The 26,328-nt window shown below is 56.2% G+C and overlaps 1 protein-coding gene across 4 annotated transcripts in view; it reads left to right on the top strand.

Annotated features, from left to right (window-relative positions):
- Positions 1-26,328, top strand: part of PRKCZ (protein kinase C zeta) — a 142,640-nt gene that overhangs the window by 108,686 nt on the left and 7,626 nt on the right. For all 4 annotated transcript variants that reach the window (XM_073007928.1, XM_007980936.3, XM_007980934.3 and 1 more), the window contains 7 exons: positions 1,442-1,539; positions 17,542-17,628; positions 19,878-20,013; positions 20,124-20,211; positions 22,213-22,332; positions 23,060-23,139; positions 23,525-23,614. In XM_073007928.1, the coding sequence (XP_072864029.1) occupies positions 1,442-1,539; positions 17,542-17,628; positions 19,878-20,013; positions 20,124-20,211; positions 22,213-22,332; positions 23,060-23,139; positions 23,525-23,614 (699 nt within the window). The remainder of the gene's footprint in view (positions 1-1,441; positions 1,540-17,541; positions 17,629-19,877; positions 20,014-20,123; positions 20,212-22,212; positions 22,333-23,059; positions 23,140-23,524; positions 23,615-26,328) is intronic.

Here is a 26,328-nt window from a genome sequence, read left to right as displayed (position 1 = left end):
GGTGGTGACAGTGATGATGGGGGTGGAGGTGCGGTGGATGGTGACAATGGTGATGGTGATGGTGATGATGGCGATGACAGTGATGATGCAGATGGTGATGACGGTGGTGGTGACAATGACAAAGATGACTAGTGGTGAAGGTGACAGTGACAGTGATGATGGTGGTGACGGGTGGATGGTGACGATGAAGGTGATGATGACAGTGATGGTGATGGGAGGTGGAGGTGGGGTGGATGGTGACGATGATGACGGTGATGGTGACAGTGACGATGGGGTGGAGGTGGGGTGGATGGTGACGATGATGACAGTGATGGTGACAGTGACCATGGTCGGTGGGTAGAGGTGGGGCGGATGGTGACGATGATGACAGTGGTGGTGATGGTGACAGTGACGGTGGTGGTGGTAGAGGTGGGGTGGATGGTGACAATGATGACGGTGGTGATGGTGACGGTGATGATGGTGGTGGTGGTGGTAGAGGTGGGGTGGATGGTGACAATGATGTGGTGATGGTGACGGTGATGATGGTGGTGGTGGTGGTGGTGGTAGAGGTGGGGTGGATGACGATGACGGTGGTGATGGTGACAGGTGGTGGTGGCAGAGGTGGGGTGGATGGTGACGATGACAGTGGTGGTGATGGTGACAGTGACGATGGTGGTGGTGGTAGAGGGGTGGATGGTGACAATGACGGTGGTGATGGTGATAGTGACGATGATGGTGGTGGTGGTAGAGGGGTGGATGGTGACGATGACGGTGGTGATGGTGACGGTGACAATGATGGTGGTGGTAGAGGGGTGGATGGTGACGATGACGGTGGTGATGGTGACAGTGACGATGGTGGTGGTGGTGGTAGAGGGGTGGATGGTGACAATGACGGTGGTGATGGTGATAGTGACGATGATGGTGGTGGTGGTAGAGGGGTGGATGGTGACGATGACGGTGGTGATGGTGATAGTGACGATGATGGTGGTGGTGGGGATAGAGGTGGGGTGGATGGTGACGATGACAGTGGTGGTGATGGTGATAGTGACGATGATGGTGGTGGTGGTAGAGGGGTGGATGGTGACGATGACGGTGGTGATGGTGATGGTGACGATGGTGGTGGTGGTGGTAGAGGGGTGGATGGTGACGGTGACAATGATGGTGGTGGTGGTAGAGGGGTGGATGGTGACGATGACGGTGGTGATGGTGACGGTGACGATGGTGGTGGTGGTGGTAGAGGGGTGGATGGTGACGGTGACAATGATGGTGGTGGTGGTGGGGACAGAGGTGGGGTGGATGGTGACAGTGGTGGTGATGCGGTTCCTAATGGGTGTTTTCTTTTCCTCTCTGCATTATCTTCCTGAAAGCAGAGGAGAGAGACTCCTCCCTTGCCTCCCCCTTGCCCAGGATGTCTGTGAGGAGCATTCAGGAGCCTCATTACCACTCCTGGTTTCTATTTCAGGATATTGACTGGGTACAGACAGAGAAGCACGTGTTTGAGCAGGCATCCAGCAACCCATTCCTGGTCGGATTACACTCCTGCTTCCAGACGACAAGTCGGTAAGAAAAAGAAGGATGTTTCTGATACTCCGCAGATTTCACATTTGAACTGCACAAAAGCTAGGTCTGGTGTGATGTGTCAACTGTTACCTGTAAGGTTCTCCCAGTTGCTGTATGGGTGTTTTCAGGTCAGCAGACTCTCTTTGTTGTTCTCCTTGGTTGGTGTCATATTAAGTACATTTCATGATCTGAGCTTAAGTTATTTAATTCCGTTTACGAAATACTTACTGGAGGTATCCCACTCAGTGCAGGCATTGGGTCAGGTGCTGGGGCTATGAAAGTAAGCAAGAGAGGTGGATTTCTGTGCTTATTAAAGTACATACAGCTTCACCTTCAAGCTTTATATATATATAAGAATCCTGTGGCTTTGAATACGTTTGAAAGCTGGTGATCTAGGACATTGAATGTATGCTCTGTTTAAAATTCTGGGGTCCAGTTGCCTTTGACCTACCTGATTTGTTTGTTTGAAGAGTTGTTGAGTATGTTCTACATCGAGTCCTCAAGCCCATCCCCAGGTTCGACGATTGGCTAGGAGGACTCCTGGGATCAGTCATATGGCCGCACTTGGGGCCACAGCTGGTCTACTACACTGGAGGAATAAGGGAGACTTGGCCAAGGAAAAAGGCACATGGGGAAAATTCCGGAAGAAACCAGTCACCAGCTCCCAAGGGCCCTCTCCCAGTTCCTCCAGCAATGAATTGTGACAACTCAGGGTTTTTGTCAAGGGCTGGTCCTGCAGGCTGCACACGAACCGAGATTCCAGACTCCCAGCGGAGAGTAGCTGTTCAGCATCGCATTGGTCAGGGTTCTCTTGAGAAATAGAACCAGGAGCGTGCGTGCGTGTGTGTGTGTGTGTGAGTGAAGAGATTTATTGTAAGATACTGGTTCACGGGATTACGGAGGCTGAGAAATCCTACAATCCGCCATCTGCAGGCTGGAGGCCCAGGAGAGCCAGTGGCGCAGCTTGAAGGCCTGAGAGCCAGGAGCTGATGAGGTCGATTCCAGTCCGGGTCTGAAGGCCTCAGAGCCAGGAGCAAGGGGGCCAGAAAGTAGATAGCTCGGTGGTCAGGGAAACACAGCCTTCTTCCTCTTTCCTGTTCTCTTTACGCCCCCAGGGGCCTGGACGATGCCGGCCTACTTCAGGGAGGGCCATCTGCTTCTTATTCCAGAAGCACCCTCACAGGCATGCCCAGAAGTCACGGGTAGCCAGCTATCAGGGCATCCTGATCCCATGCCCAGTCAAGGTGACCGTTGAGTTCACCGTCAGGAGCATGAGGCTTCCTGTTCAGGCACACACAGTTGGGGCACAGCTTTTTTTTTTTTTTTTTAATGTGTTCTTCTTGTTTCTGAGATGGAGTCTCACTCTATCACCCAGGCTAGAGTGCAGTGGCACCATCTCGGCTCACTGCAGTCACCGCCTCCTGGCTTCACGTGATTCTCCTGCCTCAGCCTCCCAAGTAGCTGGGATTACAGGCACCTGCCACCATACCTGGCTAATTTTTGTATTTTTAGTAGCAACAGAGGTTTCACTGTGTTAGCCAGGCAGGTCTTGAACTCCTGACCTCAAGCCATCAGCCCTCTGCAGTCTCCCAAAGGGCTGGGATTACAGGCGTGAGCCACAGTGCCCAGCCTCCAGAGTTTTATTTTTATTTTTATTTTTATTTTTGAGATGGAATCTGGCTCTGTCTCCCAGGCTGGAGTGCAGTGGCCGGATCTCAGCTCACTGCAAGCTCTGCCTCCCGGGTTTACGCCATTCTCCTGCCTCAGCCTCCCGAGTAGCTGGGACTACAGGCGCCCGCCACCTCGCCCGGCTAGTTTTTTGTATTTTTTTAGTAGAGACGGGGTTTTACCGTGTTAGCCAGGATGGTCTCCATCTCTGGTCTCGATCTCCTGACCTCGTGATCCGCCCGTCTCGGCCTCCCAAAGGGCTGGGATTATAAGCATGAGCCACAGTGCCCAGCCTCCAGAGTTTTGTTTTGTTTTTTTAAATAAAATAAAGATAGGGTCTTGTTCTGTCACCCAGGCTGGTCTCAAACTCCTGGGCTCCCACCTCAGCCTCCCAAAGTGCCGGGCTGGGATTACAGCGTCCACCACTCTGCCTGGTGGTCATGCAGAAGCATTTTATATCCGTGTAGGGAACCGTTTGCAGTTCACATTCCCAGCCCCAGCTCCGGGCCAGCTTTGCGGGCCGGGCTTCCCGAGCACAGCGGTCCCAGGCCCTGGGTGTGACTCTCCGCTGCCCGGTTCTAAGCTGTACGTCTGGCTGCTTACACTCCTCCGCTGCACTCTCGGCTCTCCTGACCTCAGGGTCCTGTTCTTGCCTGTGCTCGGCAGCCACCTGTCTGCCTGTCGGAAGAGCCGTTCCCTGACCTGCTCGGCCTGCGGTGCTGCCCTGGTCAAGGGTTGCTGTTTTCTGACTGCTTCCGCCACCTCAGTGTGCTTCACGGTCCTCCGCCCTCCCCACCTGACCCCAGGGCTCCCCAGTGTCAGCTTCCCCATGTTGGGCCTGAGCCATATTTGAGAAGCATGGATCTCAAGTGTCTTTCTCCTGCCTCAAAGCTCCTCTGATTCCTCCCCAGTTGATTTTGGGGTAAGTTCCAAGCTTCCCGTGCGTGTGGATGAGGCTTGTAGTGACCAGGCCCCAGTGCCCCATCGCAGGCCCCAGCGTGGCGCCCCCGCCCACAGCACCCACGCCTGACAGCTCTGTCCCCTTTCCTCCTGCTTCCCTGCTTCCCGGAGCGAGTCAATGCCTCCCTTTGTGCGTTCCCACCGCTTTTCCAGGCCTCTGTCCGCCCCAACTGCCATCCCTTGCAATTTCAGAATGCGCCCGGGGAAGGCAGCCCAGTGCCCCTATGCTTCCTGAATGGTGAGATTCCAAGAAGGGTTTTGTTTGGCTTTGGTTCGTCTTCCTATGTGAACTTGTAGGGATGTAGATGTAAAAGGGGTCTGATACCCCACCCTCACTTTGCCGAGTGGCCCAAAGCACAGCCCCTTCTGCCCTTGTGTCTTTGGACTCTTCTCCCAAGTCACAGGTTCCCAGCTGCGTAAACCCGAACTTAAAGAATTGTCATCTGCGGGGTGTCTGTGGGATCCCCGCAGCGGCACCACTCACTGGCCTGTGGGAGCATTCGGCATTCACATTTGGGAAGAATCTCTATGCGTGCCTAAGTTTTTTGTCCCCTCTTTTTTTTTTTTGAGGTGGAGTCTCGCTCTGTTGCCCAGGCTGGAGTGCAGTGGCCGGATCTCAGCTCACTGCAAGCTCCGCCTCCCGGGTTCACGCCATTCTCCTGCCTCAGCCTCCGGAGTAGCTGGGACCACAGGCGCCCACCACCACGCCCGGCTAATTTTTTGTATTTTTAGTAGAGACGGGGTTTCACCGTGTTTGCCAGGATGGCCTCAATCTCCTGACCTCGCAATCCACCCGTATCGGCCTCCCAAAGTGCCGGGATCACAGGCGTGAGCCACCGCGCCCGGCTGTCTGTTTTTATGTTAGCTGAATCTGTCAGTGACTTCCGGAGTATCTGACATATGGTTGGTCAGGATCACAGGTGTCACCCCGGCTGTTGGGAGCCTGCTTTAGCCCCAAGGTTAGCTGTAGATCTGTCTCCCCATGAGAAGTGAACTCCCGAAGAGTGGGGCTGTGCGGTCTGTTTTCCAGTCCCCAGCACTTGGCTGACACCTGGCACTTAGCAGCAGTGGTATTAGATGACGATCTCTTAAAAAAAAGTGACATCGTTTGTCACACAAATAGGAGACGGACGTGCGTCAGATTGTATGTGGCTCTAGTGAACCTGAAGACTAGTAAGATGTTCCAGCTGCTCAAAGGAGACTTCAGAGTCCGCACAGACACGGGCGATCAGGGCGCTGAGGCAGAGTTACAGAGAGAAGCAGAACTGGCGTGGGGGCCAGCGAGAATCCGTCCCCCTTCACGGACCGGCCTCGTTTGCTCGTCTGCCTTGCTTGCACTGTTGTCGGTTGCGTGCATCTTACCAAGTTGGAAAGATGAAACCCCAGAAGACCCCATAGAAACAGATAACCAAGAAGAGGGTGTGTGCGACAGCTCCGAAGCCTTTTACCGTTTTTCCTGACGACAACACAGCCAAGGTCCGGGCGCACATGCCTGTCAGCTCTGCAGCTCCACATCACGTGGCCCTCGGCACCCCCGTTTCCTCCCTGGAAACAGAACAGCAGAGATGCCTGTGCCCTGTCCCCTGTCCCCTGTCCCCTGCAGCTGCTGTGAGGATTGGTAAAGCTGGGGCTCAACCATTTACAGCAAGGCGGGTGCATGGGAACCCGCTCCCTCATCGTGAGGCCTTTCTTCTCGTTGGCACGGTGTCTTTGAACAAATAGACAGGTGGTGTCGTGCGTGAGCTCCGGGTTGAGGGGAGGACGGGCAGCTGCCTCAGTCCAGTAGCTGGGGGGCTGTGAAACCTGCTCACAAATCCTCACTGACTGCACAGCACCAGACACCCACATGAAGCAAAGCCAACCTCGGCAAGGCGGCCATGTGTCCGGGTGGCGGAAGTCTGGCCTGGCCCAGGTGGGTGTGCTTGGCTGCTCCACCTCTGCTCCGTGGTCACTGGAGGTGACTGCAGGTTTTACGGGGACTTTCTCTCTGTGTGTTGGTTCTGCTGGAACGTCCAGCTGAGGTTTCACATGGGCCTCTTGCTGAGGGCCAGGTGAGGGACACGCAGGACAGGACACCCATTCGCTCTGGGCAGCCTTACAGCTCCCAGGCCACATCCAGGGGATACCTGGCAAATGAAACTGCAGAGGTTTCCTCGCAGGTTTGGTTCCCATAAAGGGTCTGTGAGTGGGGAAGAATCAGAATCGCTTTCTTTCCACCCCAGATCTGGTTGTGCCTCTTCTGGCTGGCCATGTTCGTGTCCACTGGGTGGCTACAGGGAATCCCTGAATGTTACAGTTCAACATTAATCTCACCTCGTGTGTACAGGTGGAGAGAAACAATTCATTCGCATTTTTAAGACACAATAAACACCCGCTTTATGGACAAACCATACCCTGTATCTACACAGATAGCCCACCTTTTCCAAACAGCAGCCAAAATTAAATGAGCCATAAAATCTCCAGAACGAGAAATCGCTTCAGTTTAAGCTATTTCAGGAAAACCGGGTAACTAGAGATTTAGCTGAAATGACTACTTTCAGCGTCCCCCACCCCATTCAGCTGGAGTCTGAGGACACTTTCTCACTAAGGCACAGTGATCTCAGATGGTAGGTGAGCAAACTACCCCTAAAATACGCCCGTTCACTCGCTGTCCTAAAATAAAACCTCTTACTGTTTGCCACGGTTGATTATTTTACATTCATTCACACTCAGAATGTGTTTCTTTAAAAAGAACACACACACACCCTTGCTTATCTGTGGAAGCACTTCTCAGGCCATGCACTGACTTAGACACTTGAGTAAGTTCTTCTTGGTCAAAGTGACTTCTAGACGTGAAGAGCACCTTGCCTAGCACTGTGTGTGTGTGTGTGTGTGTGTGTGTTTCTTTATCAATTATGCTTTGAAACCTGCCCGAAGCTCTGGAGAGGGAGGCAGCTTTGCTAACAGCAGAGAGTGACGTCCCCGGAATCAGTCACCAGCGTCAGGAGGCGTGGCACCCGGAGAGGGCCCGCAGGGAGCAGAGTGGGACTGCGTGGAGAGAAGGGGGCAGGCGGGGGTTGGGTCACATAGGCGGGACTCATAGGGGACAGGCCTGTGGGAAGGACAAGGGCAATGGTGTGTGTCAGGGACGGAAGAGAACCAGGCCTGAAGGTGCCAGGGGCTTTAGAAGCTGGACTTGGCCAAGAGGCCTGGGATGCGGAGGCCCCAGGGATTCTCAGTGCAGGTTGGTGTTGGGCAGGCACTCGTGCGGGGAGTAGGGTCTGGGCCACAGAAGCTAGAGGGACCTGCTGGGCCTGTCATGGCCTGGAGGGAGGCCTTAGGCCCCATGTGGGGGAGTCGCCCCGGTTCCCAGAAGTCAGGGCAGTGCTGGCCAGACAGGCATAGGGTGGCGCCAGCCTGGACATGGAGGACTCGGGGACTGGCCATGTTCGTGTCCACTGGGTGGCTATAGGGACTCCCTGAATGTTACAGTTCAACATTAATCTCACCTCGTGTGTACAGGTGGAGAGAAAAAATTAATTCGCAGTTTTAAGACACAATAAACACCTGCTTTATGGACAAACCATACCCTGTATCTACACAGACAGCCATGGCCTGGGGTGGATATGCCCCTGGGGGGTGGTTGTGGATGTGTGAGAAAGAGGTGAGGGTGTGACGGGGTCCGACCCTGGGGTGCTGCCTCCTCAGGGCTGCAGGAGGAGGTGCCGCCGTGGGGTGCGGGCAGTAGAGGGAAGGGCTCAGTGGGTGCCACAGCAGGGACAGCCTCAGCCACGACCTTGGGAAGGGCAGGTGCCTCTCGAACATGAGTCACCTCCCTTTCAAAACCCATCCATGTACTGGAGTCACGAGAGCTCAGAACAGAAGGAGCAGATGCTGACTGACACCCGCAGGGCCCGGCGTGGGCGCAGCCGCCTCAGCCTTTGTTCTCCCGACACACGGTGACGGCTCAGCAGCCCCTGCTTTGCTCACTTTTCATCGGGGTTGCCTAAAATGGTAAAAGTGCCACCCTAAACCGTGGCACTTCCAGAGCAGGATGCTCGGGCCCGTGGCCCCCACCAGGCTGTGCATGGGAGAAGGGGCTCTTCCCAGCATCGGGGGCCTGGCAGGAGCCCAGGGTTTGGTTTGCCTTTTGCATTGCGAGGGCATCCTGCAGTCTTCGGGACACTGTGGACAGCTGCACATGAACCATCCCAGAGCCCTGGGCAGTCAGGGGCCCTCGGGGACCCCCAGCACATACCTGCAACGCACAGGGGGCCCTGCTGTTTCCTGATGTGGTGTCGCAGGCCACACGGCGCTGTGCAGAATACGGGAGAAAGGGATGCGTTGTTCGTTTCTGATCGGGAGGCATCAGCCACTCTTAGAACAGGTCGGGGGCTGGGTGTCATTGCCATTCAGGGTCATATTAGGACCAGGGGACTTCCACTGCCAGACTTGGAGATGATTTTGCCAGTAGTCAGCAGAGACGAGGTCATGGCGTCTCCTCCTCTCCATCCAGACCTGAACGTCCCATGCCACTGCGCCCTGCGTGGTTCCCAGGGTGGGCAGGGATGGGCTGACGGTCCTGGAGCCGCCTGGGGTCTCCTTAGTTGAAGGAACTTTCGGGACCAGTCCTGAAATTGTGCCTTTGCTGCTTAAATACTAGATGACGACAGACCACATGAAAGAAGAGCCTCTTTCTAAACCTGTATCCCATTTTAACATGCAGGAAAGAACCTTCGTCCACACCCCAAATACCCTGGACTAACCAGCATCACCAGCTGGATGGTTTTGCCTCTTGTTTTTCCTTTTCTCGTGTTTATTTTTCCATGTGGACTTTATAATCAACCTGTCTGCCTCCAGAAGGAAAAATAAACTGGCATTTTCTTTTCTTTTCTTTTTTTCTTTCTTTTTTTTGGTGGGGGGTGGGGACGGAGTCTTGCTCTGTCACCCAGGCTGGAATGCAGTGGCACAATCTTGGCTCACTTCAACCTCCGCCCCCTGGGGTCAAGCAGTTCTCATGCCTCAACCCCCCGAGTAGCTGGGATTACAGGCCCCTGACACCACACCCAGCTAATCTTTGTATTTTTAGTAGAGACGGGGTTTTGCTGTTGGCCAGGCTGGTCTCAAACTCCTGACCTCAAGTGATCCGCCTGCCTCAGCCTCTGAAAGTTCTGGGATTACAGGTGTGAGCCACCGTGTCTGGCCTGAAACTGGGATTTTCATTGGGATTTGTTAAGTTTACACATTATCTGGGGAGAAATTGACATCCTTCTAGTGTTGGATCTTCCTATTCAGGAACCCGGTTTACCTTTTCATTCACTCAAATCCTCTTTCCAGAGACTCTTGAAGTCTTCATGTCATTTTTTTCACTTCCATGTCTTATTATTATTATTATTATTATTATTATTATTATTATTAGAGATGGGGGTCTTGCTGTGTTGCCTAGTCCAGTCTCAAACTCCTGGGCTCAAGCGATTCTCCCTCCTCAGCTTCCCAAAGTGCTAGGATTTCAGGCGTGAGCCATAGTGCCTGGCCACTTCCTTGTTTAATTTTGTCTTGAGTGGCCGGGCGCGGTGGCTCAAGCCTGTAATCCCAGCACTTTGGGAGGCCGAGACGGGCGGATCACGAGGTCAGGAGATCGAGACCATCCTGGCTAACACAGTGAAACCCCGTCTCTACTAAAAACACACACACAAAAAACTAGCCGGGCGAGGTGGCGGGCGCCTGTAGTCCCCGCTACTCGGGAGGCTGAGGCAGGAGAATGGCGTAAACCCGGGAGGCGGAGCTTGCAGTGAGCTGAGATCCGGCCACTGCAGTCCAGCCCGGGATACAGAGCAAGACTCCGTCTCAAAAAAAAAAAAAAAAAAAAAAAAAAAAAAAAAAAAAAAAAAAAAAAATTTTGTCTTGAGTGTTTCATCGCTTGTTTCTGTTATAAATGAGGTCTTTTTCTTCCCTCAGAGCATCCAGCGGCAGGCAGCTTGGTCTCCGCGTGGTAATTGTGGGCCCCAAGGCTTCTGAGTTCTCTTCCTTATAGTAAGTTTCAGGTGGCTTTCTGGGGCTTTGGATGCACAGGGTTGACATCTCCAGGTGGGGCAGCATCACCCGCCTCAGCCGCTGCACCCGGGTTGTGCTGCTTCTGTTCATCCTCCTCTCTGATGACAGTAGCCAGCACCTGCCTCACTGGGGTGACGTCGACAGCAAGCAGCCCTGTCCTATTTCTGACCACAGCCGGAACACTTTGCACCGGAAGGACAGTGCCATCCTCAAGGCAGAACCGAACTATTTACCCATCTCAGACAGGCAGCATTTGCCCTGGCATGGGCAAAGGGTGTTGGGAGGGCCACAGGGGAGAGGAGAGACAGGGCCTCTGCCTGCAGCCACCAAATTGGGTTCTGGAGCCCATAGAGGAGCTGCCCCTGCCTGAGCTGTTGGAGATGGGAATGGACCCTCCCAGTTCCTGGGCCCGTCATCTGGTCTCTGAGGACACCTTCTGCTGGCAAAAGGTGGCAATGATACAGCCTTTCAGCCCCAGCCACTGGGAGAAGGTTCTAGGAAGGCTGAGCAGCAGCATGAGGCTGAGAAAAGATGACTGATAACTGCATACAGAGGTGGGATTTGTCCTGTTAAGGGACTTTCTATCCATTTCTATTTTGCTATCCAGAAAGAACACTGAAAGTTGTTCAAAGGCCTCCTTGCCATTTGTGGAGATCATTGTTAAAGATTTTTACTCCTTAGGGCCTCCCAGAATGAATGGTGTCATCGTAATGTAGCTGCTGATATTGAACCATCCTTAGATTCCTGGGGAAAACCATGCCCTGTCTTAGTGTGTTACATTGTTAATGTGCTTTTCTGAATTCAATTTGCTGATATTTTTTTTAGGGTTGTTTTTGTTGTTGATATTCATACTGTTTTAATATAGAATATTTAGGACAGAGAGCGACTGCTCCAGTGATCAAGAGAGACACAGGATGGAAACACAACTTTTATCACCTACAGTCCTTGGGGATATGCAACCTGCTGGGAGGCCAGGGAGCGTAAAGAGAGACAGGGACCCCTGGGCCAACCCTTTATTGGGTCCAGGGTGTTCTGCACACAGGTTTCCCATGGGAAGTTTTAACTGGTGGACTTAAAGCAAGCAGGCCTGAGCCCCGTGGGGCCGTGCTGTGACTGTGGGGGAACTGTGGGGGACTCTACAGTGTGGCCGCACTGTGACTGTGGGGAGACTCCATGGTGGGGCCACGCTGTGACTGTCGGTGGGGCCACAATGTGACTGTGGGGGACTCCGTGGTGGGACCGCGCTGTGACTGGGGGGGACTCCGTGGTGTGGCCGCGCTGTGACTGTGGGGGACTCCATGGTGTGGCTGCACTGTGACTGTCGGTGGGGCCACAGTGTGACTGTGGGGGACTCCGTGGTGTGGCCACACTGTGACTGTGGGGGGACTCCATGGTGGGGCCACTCCATGGTGGGGCCACACTGTGACTGTGGGGGACTCCATGGTGGGGCCGTGCTGTGACTGTGGGGCGTGGCATCAGTGGGGCTGCAGGGAGGTCACTGGGGCCAGTTGCATAGGGCAGGTGTCTGGGTGGGCCAGCTCGAGGAATGGGAGGATGTGGAACTGGAAACTGTCAAGGTGACAGCCCTGCTTCTGGTGGGAGTAAGTCCAACTTAGATTCAGAATGGATGCCGAGGCGGCCTAAAGTGATGAGAGTTCCCTGCACACTGTGGCGTCTGATCTCTAGCTTCCTTTTCCTGTGCAAGTTTCATTGGATTTTTAAATTTTCCTGATTTTTAAATTCCCAGGAACATTCTAAATCGCGTTGGTATTACCTCTTGGCAGGATCCCTGTGTGATTGCTGGGCCTTGGGTGTCCTGGAGGGCAGCTGCCTCGCTCTGCCCTGGCTTTCATGATGTTGTGAGCCTTACCCTTCCGAGGCGGGGTGTTCTCACCCAGTTCCACGGCTGCACCCTGCCTTGCCTTCTCCTCTGCTCAGCTTCACCCCAGGCCATGTCTCCTGGCTCTGGGAAGGTGAGGGGCTGCCTCCCACGTGTCCTTTCCTGTTGCAGACACCCATGTTTGCCTTTGCATGCGAGCCCCATGGTTGCTGGGACACACTGCCTCCAGGACTCGAGTGCATTTCCCGGGCACTTTTTGGCATTTTATCCTCGATGAAGAAATCCGAGGCCTGCCAGCATCCCCACCAGTAGATTTCTTTGGACAAAGTAAAATCCTTCTGTTGATTGAGCTTTACCACCTTTCCTCATCTGCTGGCGTCTTCCTCAGAACTTTAATGTCCGTCCTGCTCTCTGAGTCAGGAATCTGATTTTCCAGCGTGCCCTGTGATGACGGTGCCGCGGCCACATCCGCCTCTGTGGCCCCTCTGCTTATCTCCTTCGTTCTCCTCTCCTGTTCCTTGAACTCAGGTGACCCCTGGCCTTCTCCCTCTGGGGGCAGCTCTGTCACCGCTATGGTGTCCGCTGTGAGGCGGGGACAGGACCTGAAAGTGGGGTTTCCAATTGAGGGTTCTGGGCCTGCCCGAGTCGTCTGATGTTGTGTCTGACAAGCCAGGAGCTGTGTGAGCCGAAGAACGTCCCCCAACCTGTCTGTGCCTCGGCTTCCCCGTCTGTAAAACGGCAAGGGCTGAAACTTACTTCCTGGTGATGCAGTCATGTGTGTTAACACAGAGGGACTTGGAGTGGCCCCTGACGCTTACTGAGGGCCGCACCAGGGGTCAGTAAAGGTTGCCTTAAAGGGTCAAGCAGTAAATATTTCCACCTTTGTGGGCCATGCGGCCTCTGTGGCAACTACGCGTTCTAGCACAGAAGCAGCCTTAGACGCTGTGTGAAGGGATGCGTGTGGCTGCGTTCCACCAGAACTTTCTGTACACACATGGTGGCAGCTGGCCCGGACCCATCTGCTTACTTCTTGACTTTCAGAGCGGCGTCTCCTGTGCCTCCGGTTCCTCCTTCTGAGCCAGCACTTTGCATTCCTGGAGAGGGTGGGGGGAGTGGCGAGAAGGGGCGGCAGCGAGGATGGGGCTCACCTCCTGGGAGGTTTTGTGAGCTTCCCGGAGTCCCTGGCTGCCCCCTGGGAGGTTTTGTGAGCTTCCAGCCTCCCCCTGCAGCTCCCGCTCCCGTCCCTCCACTTCCCACGTCTGTTGGATGGTGCGGGTTCCAGGGCAGGGTCGGGGACTGGATCCAGCTGCAGTCAGCGTCTCGCCTAGTTCCTGAGAGCTGCACTTTGTCTTTGGTTGTTGATGAATCCATTTTCGCTGGCGTTCTTGACGTTTGCATATTTGATTAAGTATTGCGGACAGGCAGGTGCAGTGGTTTATACCTGTAATCCCAGCCCTTTGGGAGGCTGAATCCAGAGGATCACTTGAGGCCAGGGGTTCAAGACCAGCCTGGGAAATATCTCGAGACCCCGTCTCTATAAAAAATTTAAAAATTAGCTGACGGTGGTGGTGTGAGCCTGTGGTCCCAGCTCCTCACGAGGCCAAAGTGGGAGAATTGCCTGAGCCTGAGAGGTTGAGGCTGCAGTGAGCCATGATCACGCCACTGCACTCCAGCCTGGGTGACAGAGCGAGATCCTGTCTCAAAAAAACATCTCTGAGGGCACGTGTCTCGTGCATCCCGCGTCCCGCCTCCCACCTGGGCTTTGGTTGCTCCTCTCCCCTTGCAAACATGGGAGGAGCATGGCTGCCAGGACAGGGAGGGGCATCCCCAGCCCAGATCAGGCCACGATATGGCAAGTGCGGCTACTGGTACACAGAGGGGCAGCCTGAGCCCCCACCAGGCCGTACTTCCCAGTGTCCCTTGGGGTCAGGACTGCGCGTGTTACCGAGGGGCTAATGGGTGAAGCCACACACGCCCCGTGGCCTGGCCTTGAGCCCCTGCCTGAGAGCCTGTGCGCAGGACGGCGCCTATGTGGATTACAGGTGCACACCACCAGCGTGAGGTGAGGAGTGGGCTCGGAGCTTGCTCAGCTGCGGTCCCAGGTGTTTTGTCAGCAGCCGGTTCAGCTTGCATCACGCCGAGTCGCCTTCAGAGTGAATTGACACCAGATTGTCCTGTGGATTTTTTGCTCTGAAGAAATGTCAGAAGTAGCATTAAGGTTTTTCTGTAGACAAAAAAACCCACCATCATTGCCGCTTGAGCAGTTGCAAATTAAATAAATTCCTTTCTCAGCAAGCTGCCTGGGTCCCAGGCCTCCGGCAGAGAGAAATGGCTCTCAGCGCAGTTCCCACGATGGGCTTTTCTCTGGAGAGGAGGAGGAAGCGACCTGCACCTCTACCTCTCTGAGGGTTGAAACGTCCCCCAAATTATCTCAGCCTCCTGAGGCATCGTACTGATGCTTTTCTCTAGAATTCACGTATTTCTTTATTTTCTCTGGAAATGGCGCTGGCTTTGTCCCTGTCCCATGGGCCATGATAGCTTAAAGTCAGGATGAACCCACAGAGGCCATGGAGGCCCTTCCCAGGCACACGGCAGCGGCATTGTGGGGGTGAACGTGGCTCCTCTCGCAGGGGACGGGCAGAAGGGACTAGCACCCGTTGGGGCGTGTAACTCCTGATGGCAAAAAATGTGCGGTGAAGTCACCCTAAGGGTTTTTGTGTTTTTTTGTATTTTTGTTCTATTCTTTGAGACGGAGTCTTGCTCTGTTGCCCAGGCTAGAGTGCAGTGGCGCAGTCTCAGCTCACTGCAGCCGCCACCTCCTGTGTTCAGGCGATTCTTCAGCCCTCAGCCTCCCGAGTAGCTGGGATTACAGGTGCACACCACCAGCCCTGGGTAATTTTTGTATCTTTAGTAGAGACCGGGGTTTCACCATGTTGGCCAGGATGGTCTTGAATTCCTAACCTCAGGTGGTCTGCTGCAGCCTTGGCCTCCCAGAATGCTGGGATTACAGGCATGAGCCACCGCACCCAGGCACTCTAAGGGTTTTGAATAAATCCTTTCTTAAAGCTTTCTGACCGGTGGCTCTTGTCTCCGTCCAGTTGTAGGCACTGGCCGATGACATGCTGAGGACTCGTGGCCAAGGCCTGGGCGCCCTGCTGCTCCAGGCCGCGCTGGGCCTCAGGCCGGCTGGGTGGCACTGGCCTGCGGGCTGGGCAGCAAGCGGGGGGCGCGGGCGGGCCTGGCTGCAGCCCACGGGCCGGGAGACAGGCGTGCAGGTGTATGACAGCCTCACTGGAAGGAAGGAACCCCTAATCGTGGCACACGCCGAAGCTGCCTCCTGGTATAGCTGTGGACCAACTGTATATGACCATGCACACCTTGGCCATGCTTGCCCATATGTTAGATCTGATATCATTCGAAGGATCCTAACCACGGTTTTTGGATGCAACATAGTCATGGTGATGGGTGTTAAAGATGTAGATGATGAAATCATGAAAAAAGCCGATGAGCGCTGTCCACAATAGCAAAGACTTGGAACCAACCCAGATGCCCATCAGTGATAGACTAGATGAAGAAAACGTGACACATGGAATACTATGCAGCCATAAAAAAGGATGGGTTCATGTCCCCTGCAGGGACATGGGTGAAGCTGGAAACCATCATTCTCAGCAAACTAACACAGGAACAAAAAACCAAACACCGCATGATTCTCACTCATAAGTGGGAGCTGAACAGTGAGAACACATGGACACGGGGAGGGGAACATCACTGGGACCTGTCAGGGGGTGGGGAGCTAGGGGAGGGAGAGCATTAGGAGAAATACCTAATGTAGATGACAGGTTGATGGGTTCAGGAAACCTCCATAGCATGTGTGTTTGCACTTTCTTGAAGTATAATTTAAAGTATAATTTTTTAAAAAAGTAATTCTTTTTATCCAATGTAAAACTTTTTTTGAAGGTAAAATTAAAACTTTTATTTTTCTTCTTTACTTTTTTTATAATGTAAAATTTATGATTTTAAACAACAACAACAAAAAGCTTTCTGACCAGCTCTTAGGTCACGCGTGGGCTCCAGGGGTTGGTGGCCTTCATGCAGCTTCCTTCCCGTGAGGTTGACGCTACTGAACGAGTCCCTCCGCGGATGCACCGAGGACGCTCCTGCACACCGAGGGCACCCTCAGAGCTGCTCTTTCTGTCATTGCCATTTTGTTTATAATACCGGGGATTGGCAAACTTTTTCTTGAAAGGCCCAAGAGTAAACATTTTTGGCTTTGCAGGCCACAGGGTCTCTGTTAGCAACTCCCTCCCCAGCCGCTCCCTTTCCCAGCCGCTCCCTCTCCCAGCTGCTCCCTTCTCCAGCCGCTCTCCAAAGGCACGGCTTGTTCTTCCAGATGCTGGACTGGCCAGGTGGACGTCTCTCCAGCTCTGCACTCGGGGCCCAGGGCTCTTTTGATTTTTAGGAGTTTGTTTCCAATCAGAAACTTCACAGATGATTTGCAGCCAGTTCACCTGCCCTGTGTAAACTGGCCTCTGTCCTCTCTGGCTTAATTCTGGGAGCTCGTGGAGGGCAGGAGCAGGGACAGGTGCCTTGAGGTGGAACAGTGGCGGTGGTGTGGGAGCTTGCGTGGGATTGAGGGAAACGGGCAGATTCGCCGCACACGTCCCTCGTCCACTCCCTGCTCCACGAGGGGCAGCCAGGAGCAGCCACCGGTCTGAGGGAAATAAACAATTCAGGTGCCAGAGGAGCCACTGACCTAAAAACCCACAAGGTGCCCGCCACAGGGTATTTCTGGGAGACTGTGTGGGAATTTAATTTTGAAAATTGAGTCTCATGAAATGTAGGAAAGACCTTACTAGGAAGAGAAACCACGTGGCCCAGTCCCTGCGACAGGAAGGGCCTGCATGGTCCTGATGACGTCCACAGGTCTTTTAAAATCGTACGATCACGTCTGCGAAACCAGGAGGCCACTTCCCGCCTGGCCTCACCCTGACCCCAGCTTGTCCTCTTGGAGGGCTGGCGGACTCCTCAGCCTCACAGCGATGAAACCAGGCCTTAGGCCGCCCCACCCGGGGCCTGCGGTGCTGTCCCCATGCAAGAAACCGCCTCGCTCCAGCCCCCGGCAGATCCTGCCCCAGCCCCCTGCCCTGATTCAAGCCACCTCCGCTCCCACCTGGTGACGAGCCACCTCCTTCATTCTGCAGCCCACCCACACTTCCCAAGTCCATACACGGTGGCCAAGAGCAAAGGCCGGCGAGGCCCCTGCGTGACTCCCTCCCCTGCCCACTTCACAAGCCGCCCTGCAGCCCATCCCCCCCACCCCTCTCTGCTGCCAGGGTGGTCCTGCTGCTCTTTGCTCTCCCAGCCCCCAATGGCCCAGGCCTCTGCAAGACTGAACCTCTGAGAGGGCTCAGACCCATGAAGGCTGCTTCTGTGGGGCTTCTGTCTAAGGAGGCCGCCGTCTGCCAAGGTGACTGCAGCCTCCGATGCCTCTCTCCCTGCAGGCTGTTCCTGGTCATTGAGTACGTCAACGGCGGGGACCTGATGTTCCACATGCAGAGGCAAAGGAAGCTCCCCGAGGAGCACGCCAGGTGGGTGCGCGCTGAGGGGGCCGGGTGGGTGCCCGTGGCGGGGGGTGGGGAGGCGTGGGTGCGTGTGGAGCAGGGGGGCCCAGGTGGGTGCGCGTGTGGGGGGTGCGTGTGGGTGAGCGTGGCGAGGGAGTGGGTGGGGTGAGCACGGGCGGTGGGCCGGGTGGGTACGTGCGGGGGTGGGGGAGCCGGGTGGGTACGCGCAGTGGTGCGGAGGGGCCGGGTGGGTACGCGCAGTGGTGCGGAGGGGCCAGGTGGGTGTGTGCGGAGGGGGCCAGAGACGTTCTCCAGGGGTCAGCCAGGCACTCAAGGGAGGGAGGTCCGGGGAGGATGGCAGAGGGCACCACAACCCCCGCAGTGTGACATCCCCCACAGTGTGACGCCTTCCATAGTTGCTCTGGAATCATAACTTTCGGAAGGTCCCCTGAGTTATGGTGCCTCAGAACCGGTCCCCTGGGCCCCACGCCTGAAGCAGCAGGTGCCTGGTCTGAGCCTGGTCCAAGAGAGATGAGGCCTGGGACTGTGCTGTCTTCGTGGTGGCTCTGCCGTGGTACTGTTCTTCACCCTGTTAGTGGCACAGCGTGGCCAGCGTTCACTCAGCGTCAGGAGCAGAACGAGAATGGTCTCTTTCTAGAGTGAGCCGAGAGACTGCTTCCTGCCCCCTCTTTCGTGTCTCTATTTTTGGGCCTCCCCCAGCAGCCGTGGGGCCTCCAGGACCGTCTAGGGGCTTATTTCAGCTCCCTGGACCTTTCCTGTCTTCTGTAGTTTCTCCTTTTCCTCACTTCCTTACTTAAGAAAGTTCCATGCAATTTTGTGAGTCACCTTAGATTCTTTCTGGCAATAGGACAGTAGGCAATAAATCTAGAACAGTGCACTCCCTTCCCATACGCTCTTGTTAAAAACCGTGGCAAGATACACACACACAAAAGGTAGCGTTTTGGGGCATGGAGTTCAGTGGCACTGAAGGCACCCCGTGCCATGCAGCCACCGCTGGCCCCCGTCCCCAGAGCACGCCGCTCTTCCCTGCTGAAGCTCGGTCTGTCGGACACTCTCGTCCTGTCCCCCGCCCCAGCCCCACATCCTCGCCCCAGATGGGCGTGTCCCACTTTCTGTCCCTCTGATTCGAGGACTCCAGGGACCTCTTCGCAGTGGAGTCACAGTGTGGGTCCCTTGGTGTCCTGGAGTCCTCAGGGTTCATCTGTGCCGTGGCCTGTCTCGGGATTGCCTTCCTTTTTCATCCGTGCCGTGGCCTGTCTCGGGATTGCCTTCCTTTTTCATCCGTGCCGTGGCCTGTCTCGGGATTGCCTGCCTTTTTCATCCGTGCCGTGGCCTGTCTCGGGATTGCCTTCCTTTTTCAGGCTGGATAATGCCCATCGGATGGAGGGGCCACACTGTGCTTCTCCGTCCATCCCTTGGGGGGCACTTGGGTGGGGTCCGCATGTTGGCCGTGGTGAACAGTGCTGCTGTGAACACGGGTGTAAAGTAATCTCTTGAACACCCTGCTTCCGGTTCTTTGGGGTATAGGCCCAGAAACTGAATTGCTAACCACAAAGGAATTCCATATTTCATTTTTTTTCTTTCAATGGAGTCTCGCTCTGTCACCCAGACTGGAGTGCAGTGGCACGATCTCAGCTCACTGCAACCTCTGCCTCCCAGGTTCAAGTGATTCTCCTGCCTCAGCCTCCTGAGTAGCTGGGACTACAGGTGTGTGCCACCACGCCCAGCTAATTTTTTTGTATATTTAGTAGAGATGGAGTTTCACCATGTTGTCCAGGCTGGTCTTGAATTCCTGACCTCAGGAGGTGATTCGCCCGCCTTGGCCTCCCAAACTGCTGGGATTACAGGCGTGAGCCGCCCAGCCTGGCGCTGTGTTTAATTTTCGAGGACCTGCCGGACTGTCTTCCACAGCAGCAGCGCTGTTCTGCGCTCCTACCGCACCGTGCCAGGGCTCCCGTCTTTCCCTCGTGGAAGCCGTCGTGTTACTTGCCTGCTCCTCCCCGTGTGGAGGCTGCCACGTCGTTCTCTGTGTCTTTGACAGCAGGCCATCCTAAGGCGCATGGGGCAGTGTCCTGGAGCTTTCATTGCATTTCCCTCCCTGGCCCTGTGCACTGAACTTTCAAATTCTGGGCCTGGTCGTTGAGAGGACGCCTGGCCAGTGGTGGGGCAAACGGGAGCGTGCGGCCCCCAGGCTGGAGCTGTTGGTGCAGCCTCCGGCACAGGCACTGTCCCCATGACAGCATCCCCGCCCCCAGGTTCTACGCGGCCGAGATCTGCATCGCCCTCAACTTCCTACACGAGAGGGGGATCATCTACCGGGACCTGAAGCTGGACAACGTCCTCCTGGACGCGGACGGGCACATCAAGCTCACAGACTACGGCATGTGCAAGGTGCGTGCCTCGGGCCGCCTCCCCCGACCATCCCGCGTGTGCTTCTCTGGGCGCCTGTCCTGCGGGGTGGTGTCTACAAGAACCCTCTTGTGATAACTCTGCCCCCACAGGAAGGCCTGGGCCCTGGCGACACAACAAGCACTTTCTGCGGAACCCCGAACTACATCGCCCCCGAAATCCTGCGGGGAGAGGAGTACGGTGAGTGCCGCGGCCGTCCCCTCTCGGAGCACACGGGGCCAGAGACGGCCTCGCACCTCGCCCAGCAGCCGGGGAGAGGTTTCACTGACGGTCTTCCACCCAAAAGCCACACACACTCTTTCGCGGCCGGATGTCATCATCTGGTCTCAGCCCCTTATTTGAATTCTTGAAAACCTCCCATGTCCACTTGAGCAGCCCCTTGGGGAGGGCACTGCACAGGATTCCTCCTGCCAAGGAGCCCCAGGGGCACAGGGAGGAGAAAGACACAGAAAGCGGGGGTGGGACAGGGTGCGGCACCTGAGTCCCCGTGCTGCCCACGTGGCTGGGGAGAAGCAGGCGTCTGGGAGCACCAGGGGGTGCAGGAACGTATGGAGAGGACCCCAGAGCCCCTGCGGCTGAGGGCGCCACACACACCAGAGTGTTTCTGCTCCTCTCCCCTCTCTGGGAGTGAAACATGGACATGGTGGGCATGCGTGTGCAGCCCTGTGTGCGTGTGTGCTGGTGTGTTGTGCTGAGTGTTTATGTATTGGGCATCCGTGTGTGTTGTGTGCACACGCATACTGTGTTTGTATACACCCCATCCACTTTTGCATCCTGGTGTTTTGTTTGCTTTTTTTTTTGAGACAGAGTCTCGCTTAGTCGCCTAGGCTGGAGTGCAGTGGTGCGGTCTCGGCTCACTGCAAGCTCTGCCTCCTGGGTTCACGCCATTCTCCTGCCTCAGCCTCCTGAGTAGCTGGGACTACAAGTGCCCGCCACCACCCCTGGGTAATTTTTTGTATTTTTAGTAGAGACGGGGTTTCACTGTGTTAACCAGGATGGTCTCGATCTCCTGACCTCGTGATCCGCCCATCTCAGCCTCCCAAAGTGTTGGGATTTACAGGCGTGAGCCACCGCGCCCGGTCTCATGCTGGTGTTTTCAATGAGGCATACACGAGTGTGCCTTCAGATGTTTTTACACATTTTTTTTTGCCATCAGAATGGGGGTGGGGCAGGAAGGGTGGGCAGGTCACTCACCCCTGGGATAACTGGGCTCCCCAGCTGCCGCGATGGAAGTCTCCGTAGCCAGAGAAGGACAGATAGCAGATTGGAGGACTGGAATCCATTCTAGAACCCAGCTCGGGATGGGGATTCTGGGGGGGACAGCGGCAGCGTCTCACCTCAGCAGGGAGCAGGGGGACTTCTGGGGACCCAGGGGCAGCTGCTGTCCTTGGGCAAAACTGCTCAGGGCCTCCCACCCCCATTCGCTGGAACACGTTCCCATCAGGTTGGCTACTTGAACATTTTTAAAAAACAAAATGGGCCGGGCGCGGTGGCTCACACCTGTAATCCCAGCACTTTGGGAGGCCGAGACGGGTGGATCACGAGGTCAGGAGATCGAGACCATCCTGGCTAACACGGTAAAACCCCGTCTCTACTAAAAAATACAAAAAAAAATTAGCCGGGTGACGTGGCGGGCGCCTGTAGTCCCAGCTACCCGGGAGGCTGAGGCAGGAGAATGGCGTAAACCCGGGAGGTGGAGCTTGCAGTGAGCCAAGATCCGGCCACTGCACTCCAGCCTGGGCGACAGAGCGAGACTCTGTCTCAAAAAAAAAAAAAAAAACACAAAATGACTGTGGAAGAAAACCCGGGAGAGTCTTTCTGTTATTGCAGCGAAAGGGCTTCTTCAAGCTTAGATCTGTAAATGCAGAAACGAGAGAGGAGGGTCATCCACAGGATCCACCAGTGCCTTGTGCCTCTGTGGTCAGGTGCCCTGGCAGGACTGACAGCCCAGAGACAGCCCGGGAGGCCTCCATAGTGTCAGGGACGGTGGCAGGGAGGCCGAGCTGCCAGGCGGAGGTGCTGGTTCTGTCTAGGAAGTGGAAGCCGCAGAGGCCTGTGTGCCGCGCACTCGACCCTGGCTCTCACTCATGTCAACTGGGCATGAAAACCAACCCCAGCCAGGTTCGCCCTGCTGCCGGCCCACGTGGCCCCACTGGGTGACGGCCACGTGCTCTCCCCCAGGGTTCAGCGTGGACTGGTGGGCACTGGGCGTCCTCATGTTTGAGATGATGGCCGGGCGCTCGCCATTCGACATCATCACTGACAACCCGGACATGAACACAGAGGACTACCTTTTCCAAGGTGTGTGCCCCGCTGCGCGTTCGTCCCCCTCACCTGCGTGACTGCCTTCCTTCCTTTTCAGAGGTGCAGGTGGAGGGGTCCTGTGGGGGCCCGGAACAGCAGTGCCACACAAAGTATACCAGGAACGATTCCTCCTGGCCGGACCTTGTCCCACACGCCACTCCCCGGGCCGTGGGGTGGGGTGACCCCACCTGTGGGTCAGCAGGAAAGAGAACCTGTCCCGATTCAGCTCCAACTCTCTCCTGCCCTGGCCAGCAGCACATCCTGGAGCCCCAGCTATTGGCTGTACGGAGCTGAAAGCACAGCCCTCGCCCCCCAAACCCACAGCCATCATCATGGGCTCCTTCCCACCTGGAGGCCCCAGGACCTGCTTCTGGTCTGGAATTCAGTGCCACGGGATGTGGGGGTCCGGGAACGCGGCTCTCTCCGCTGTGCCCTCTGGTGGCCAGCGTGCAGAGGCACCCATGCATCTGCGATCTTGGGGCTGAGGAGGGGGAGCCGCTGGTTCACGCCCGTTCCCATGACACAAGCCAGCGCATGTAACCGGGAGGCCCAGGGAGGACCCGGCGGGACTTCGGGTTATAGATATTGCTGGGCTGTAGGAAGGGAGGGGGCTCCAGGGCCCCAAGTCTGAGCTCCCAAAGCTCCTGCTCAGAATAGGAGTCTGGGCGGCGCTGGGCAAATCGCACACACACGGGGAAGTGCTCACCAGGCTCCGCCCTTGCAGTGATCCTGGAGAAGCCCATCCGGATCCCCCGCTTCCTGTCCGTCAAAGCCTCCCATGTTTTAAAAGGATTTTTAAATAAGGTACGTTTCTGGCCATGCTGACAAACTCGTTTGTGGCCTCGGTGTCGGTGGGCAGAGGGCCAGTCACGGCTGTTGGCCATTTTTTCACGTCGGCTGCTATGTATCGGGTGTGTGGGCTGATTTTCCGCTTCAGTATATGAGCTCTGTTCTGTGAGTCGTCCGTTTTTACTCACACCTAACAAAATGAGAACGTGTGCCCAAGGAAAACGGAACGAAGCCTAACGTGGGGGAAGGAGCTTTCAGTAAAGGAAACGTCTGATTTCCACCCGCTGGGTCAGAGCATCCGGGGAGGGCTTGTCAGCACTAGGAGCAGCCACCAAGGAGAGCGGGTCCTGGGGCTTCCGGGATGGGGCTGACTTGTCCTTGTTTGAACTCTAACCTCCAGGACCCCAAAGAGAGGCTCGGCTGCCGGCCACAGACTGGATTTTCAGACATCAAGTCCCACGCGTTCTTCCGCAGCATAGACTGGGACCTGGTAAAGCATCACAAAGCCCATTTACACCCCCATCGCCATCCCAACCCCAAATCCATGCAACCCCCACCCCACCCGAACCCCAACCCAATATCCACCCAACCCCCACCCCAAACCCAACACCCCCACCCCAGCCGCCACCTCAACCCCAATATCCACCCCAACCCCAAATCCATCCAACTCCCACCCCTCCACCAACCCAACCCCCAGCCCAACTTCAACCCAACCCTCAACCCACACCCCAACCCCAGTATCCACCCCAACCCCACTCCAACCCCCACCCCTCCACCAACCCAACCCCCAGTCCAGCTTCAACCCAACCCTCAACCCACACCACAACCCCAGTATCCACCCCAACCCCACTCCAATCCCCACCCCTCCACCAACCCAACCCCCAGTCCAACTTCAACCCAACCCTCAACCCACACCGCAACCCCAGTATCCACCCCAACCCCACTCCAACCCCCCAACCCCACCCCCACCCCTCCACCAACCCAACCCCAACCCTCAACCCACACCCCAACCCCAGTATCTACCCCAACCCCACTCCCACCCCTCCAACCCCCCACCAGTGGTGGACAGAGCCAGGGCTGCGCGGGCCAGGCGGGCTGTGTGAGCTCACGCACCCCCGGGCTGGGCTGGTCCTTGGCACGGCCCCACCTGTGTGGAGCCAAGGCTCCTGTCTCCCAGAAAGGTCAGCTGGGAATGGGAGGCCGCCCCCAGGGCCCCGAGGAGGGATGGGGAGACACATTTCGTCCTCCGGAGCCAGGAGAGTGAGGGGCCGGACGAGTTTGGCCCATGGCGCTTCCTGGCACCCTCCGACTGTGCTGGCTCGGTGTGGCCGGGAGCTAGTGGCACGTGTGTCCTGGCCTGTGAGCACATTGGCTGTTGGTTCCACAGGGATCTGACAGTGGGGGCCGTCCTAGAGCAGGGCGTTTGCTTTAGTTTTGTGGCTGGTTTTATCAGCAGTTGCTGGACGGGACCAGCAGTGGCAGCGTTCAAGGCTTCAGCTTTAGCGCCGGGTATTGAAGGAGAGTGAGTCTGTGAGCAGGGCCCGACGTACACTGGCTCGATTTAAGAATCTGATTTCGGTGGCGTATGAGCAGGGCGCATTGGGTAAAAACTGCTTTGAGTTTTGACCGTTCCCCAGCTGGCCATGTGAGGTCAGTACTCTCGGGTGATGAGGGCGGTGACCGCAGCCCGGGCGGGCCACGTGATCAGGAGGCGCCGGATGCCCTGAGGGGTCAGCGTACAGGCGGTTTTGTCAGATGGTGGGCTGGCGTGAGCGTCTGGCAGGTTAAGGCAGGCGAGGCTGCGCCGCTTGGTCGTGGGTTCTGTGGGAAGCACACTCCCCACCCAGGATGTTTCCAGCACATGGAGGGTTTGTTGGGAGGTGACCCTGTCTGAAGCTGAGGACCGTCTGTGAAATTTGTTTCCAGCTGTGTAAATGGTTGCAGAGCTACGAAAGTAAAACCTTTCAAATATACTCTTGAGGAAGAAAAGCAGATTGGATAGCTCATTAAGTGCATTTCGGAGGAGGCGGAACTGAACCAGGAGAAAGCCCAGCTCTGAGGCAGCGGGAGCTCCCCTCCCCCACCCACCCGACTTTTCCAGGCAGCCTTGGCCAGCGCAGGGGGTCACTCCCCGGTCCTTGTGGTCAGTGGGGGCCCTTGTCCACCCAACAAGTCACTTTCTAGTCAAAGGACTTGCTTTGCCTGTGCATGTGTGGGAGCGTGGGGGAAGGTGGAGTCAGGTGGTCAAAACGTGCCCGCACACAGCCCTTCCAGAGCCCAGGGCCATCCTCTGTTGTGGGGTTGTCAGATGCACACACTTAGAAATGTTCTGAGCATAGGCACCTGCTACAGAATCAACTTCGCAAATTCTTCATTTAAGTGTATGCCTCTGGGAGCATGAGGGAGAAGAGACCTGCCTTTGGTTCTGACTGTCATCCTCAGGCCCAGGAGGAGGCTAGCGGTGGCGTCCCCTTTTCTCTGGTCCAGGAACCCCTGGCTTAGCGACGTTAGTGGTGGCGTTCCCCTGTCTATCTCAGGCACACCTGGCCTAGCTGGTGTTAGTGGTGGCATCCCCATCTCTGGCCCACAGAACCCCTCTGATCCACACACACATACTCGGGTCCACATGCCACACAGCTGAGCCCGTGGCAGGTGCTTAGTAGAATCACATGAGGAGCCAACATCCCCGCTCCCAGCCACCTCCCCTCACCTGTCTCAGCTGAGTCTCCACTGTGCCTTTCCCACCCTCTCTCTTCCACGCCCACCTTGGGCCCACCAGCACCGCGGGAGAGTCCAATGCTGGGTGCAGCCTCGATGCCAGCCGGGCCCCTGATCTTGTCTCTCAACCACTCTTGCTTTACCGGAAGTGGACGGATGAGAACAGATGACTGCCTGCAGAGTGAGGGGCTCCTCTTCGGAGCACTGTCTAATCTGAGCGTGAGTCCAACCCTGCCCCAGCCAGAACTCAAGGGGACCACGAGGCCACCCTTGGCCTCCAGCTGGGAGAGGTCTGTGTTCCTGCAGTGAGCACGCCAGGTGACCTCCAGCACACACGGGCTGTGGGCTGTCTCTTGGAAGGCAGTCAGTGGCCCTGGCTTCCCACCTGGGTTCCACCACTGCAGAATCACCCCCATGACTGCCCGCGTGAGCAACTTCCCATCACTTACTTCTTCCTGGCTGCCGCGGGCTGCGTTGTGACTTCCG

This window comes from Chlorocebus sabaeus, chromosome 20, assembly GCF_047675955.1.
Source record: "Chlorocebus sabaeus isolate Y175 chromosome 20, mChlSab1.0.hap1, whole genome shotgun sequence".
NCBI classification, from domain to species: Eukaryota; Metazoa; Chordata; class Mammalia; order Primates; family Cercopithecidae; genus Chlorocebus; species Chlorocebus sabaeus.
This window is presented reverse-complemented; position numbering and strand designations above follow the sequence as displayed.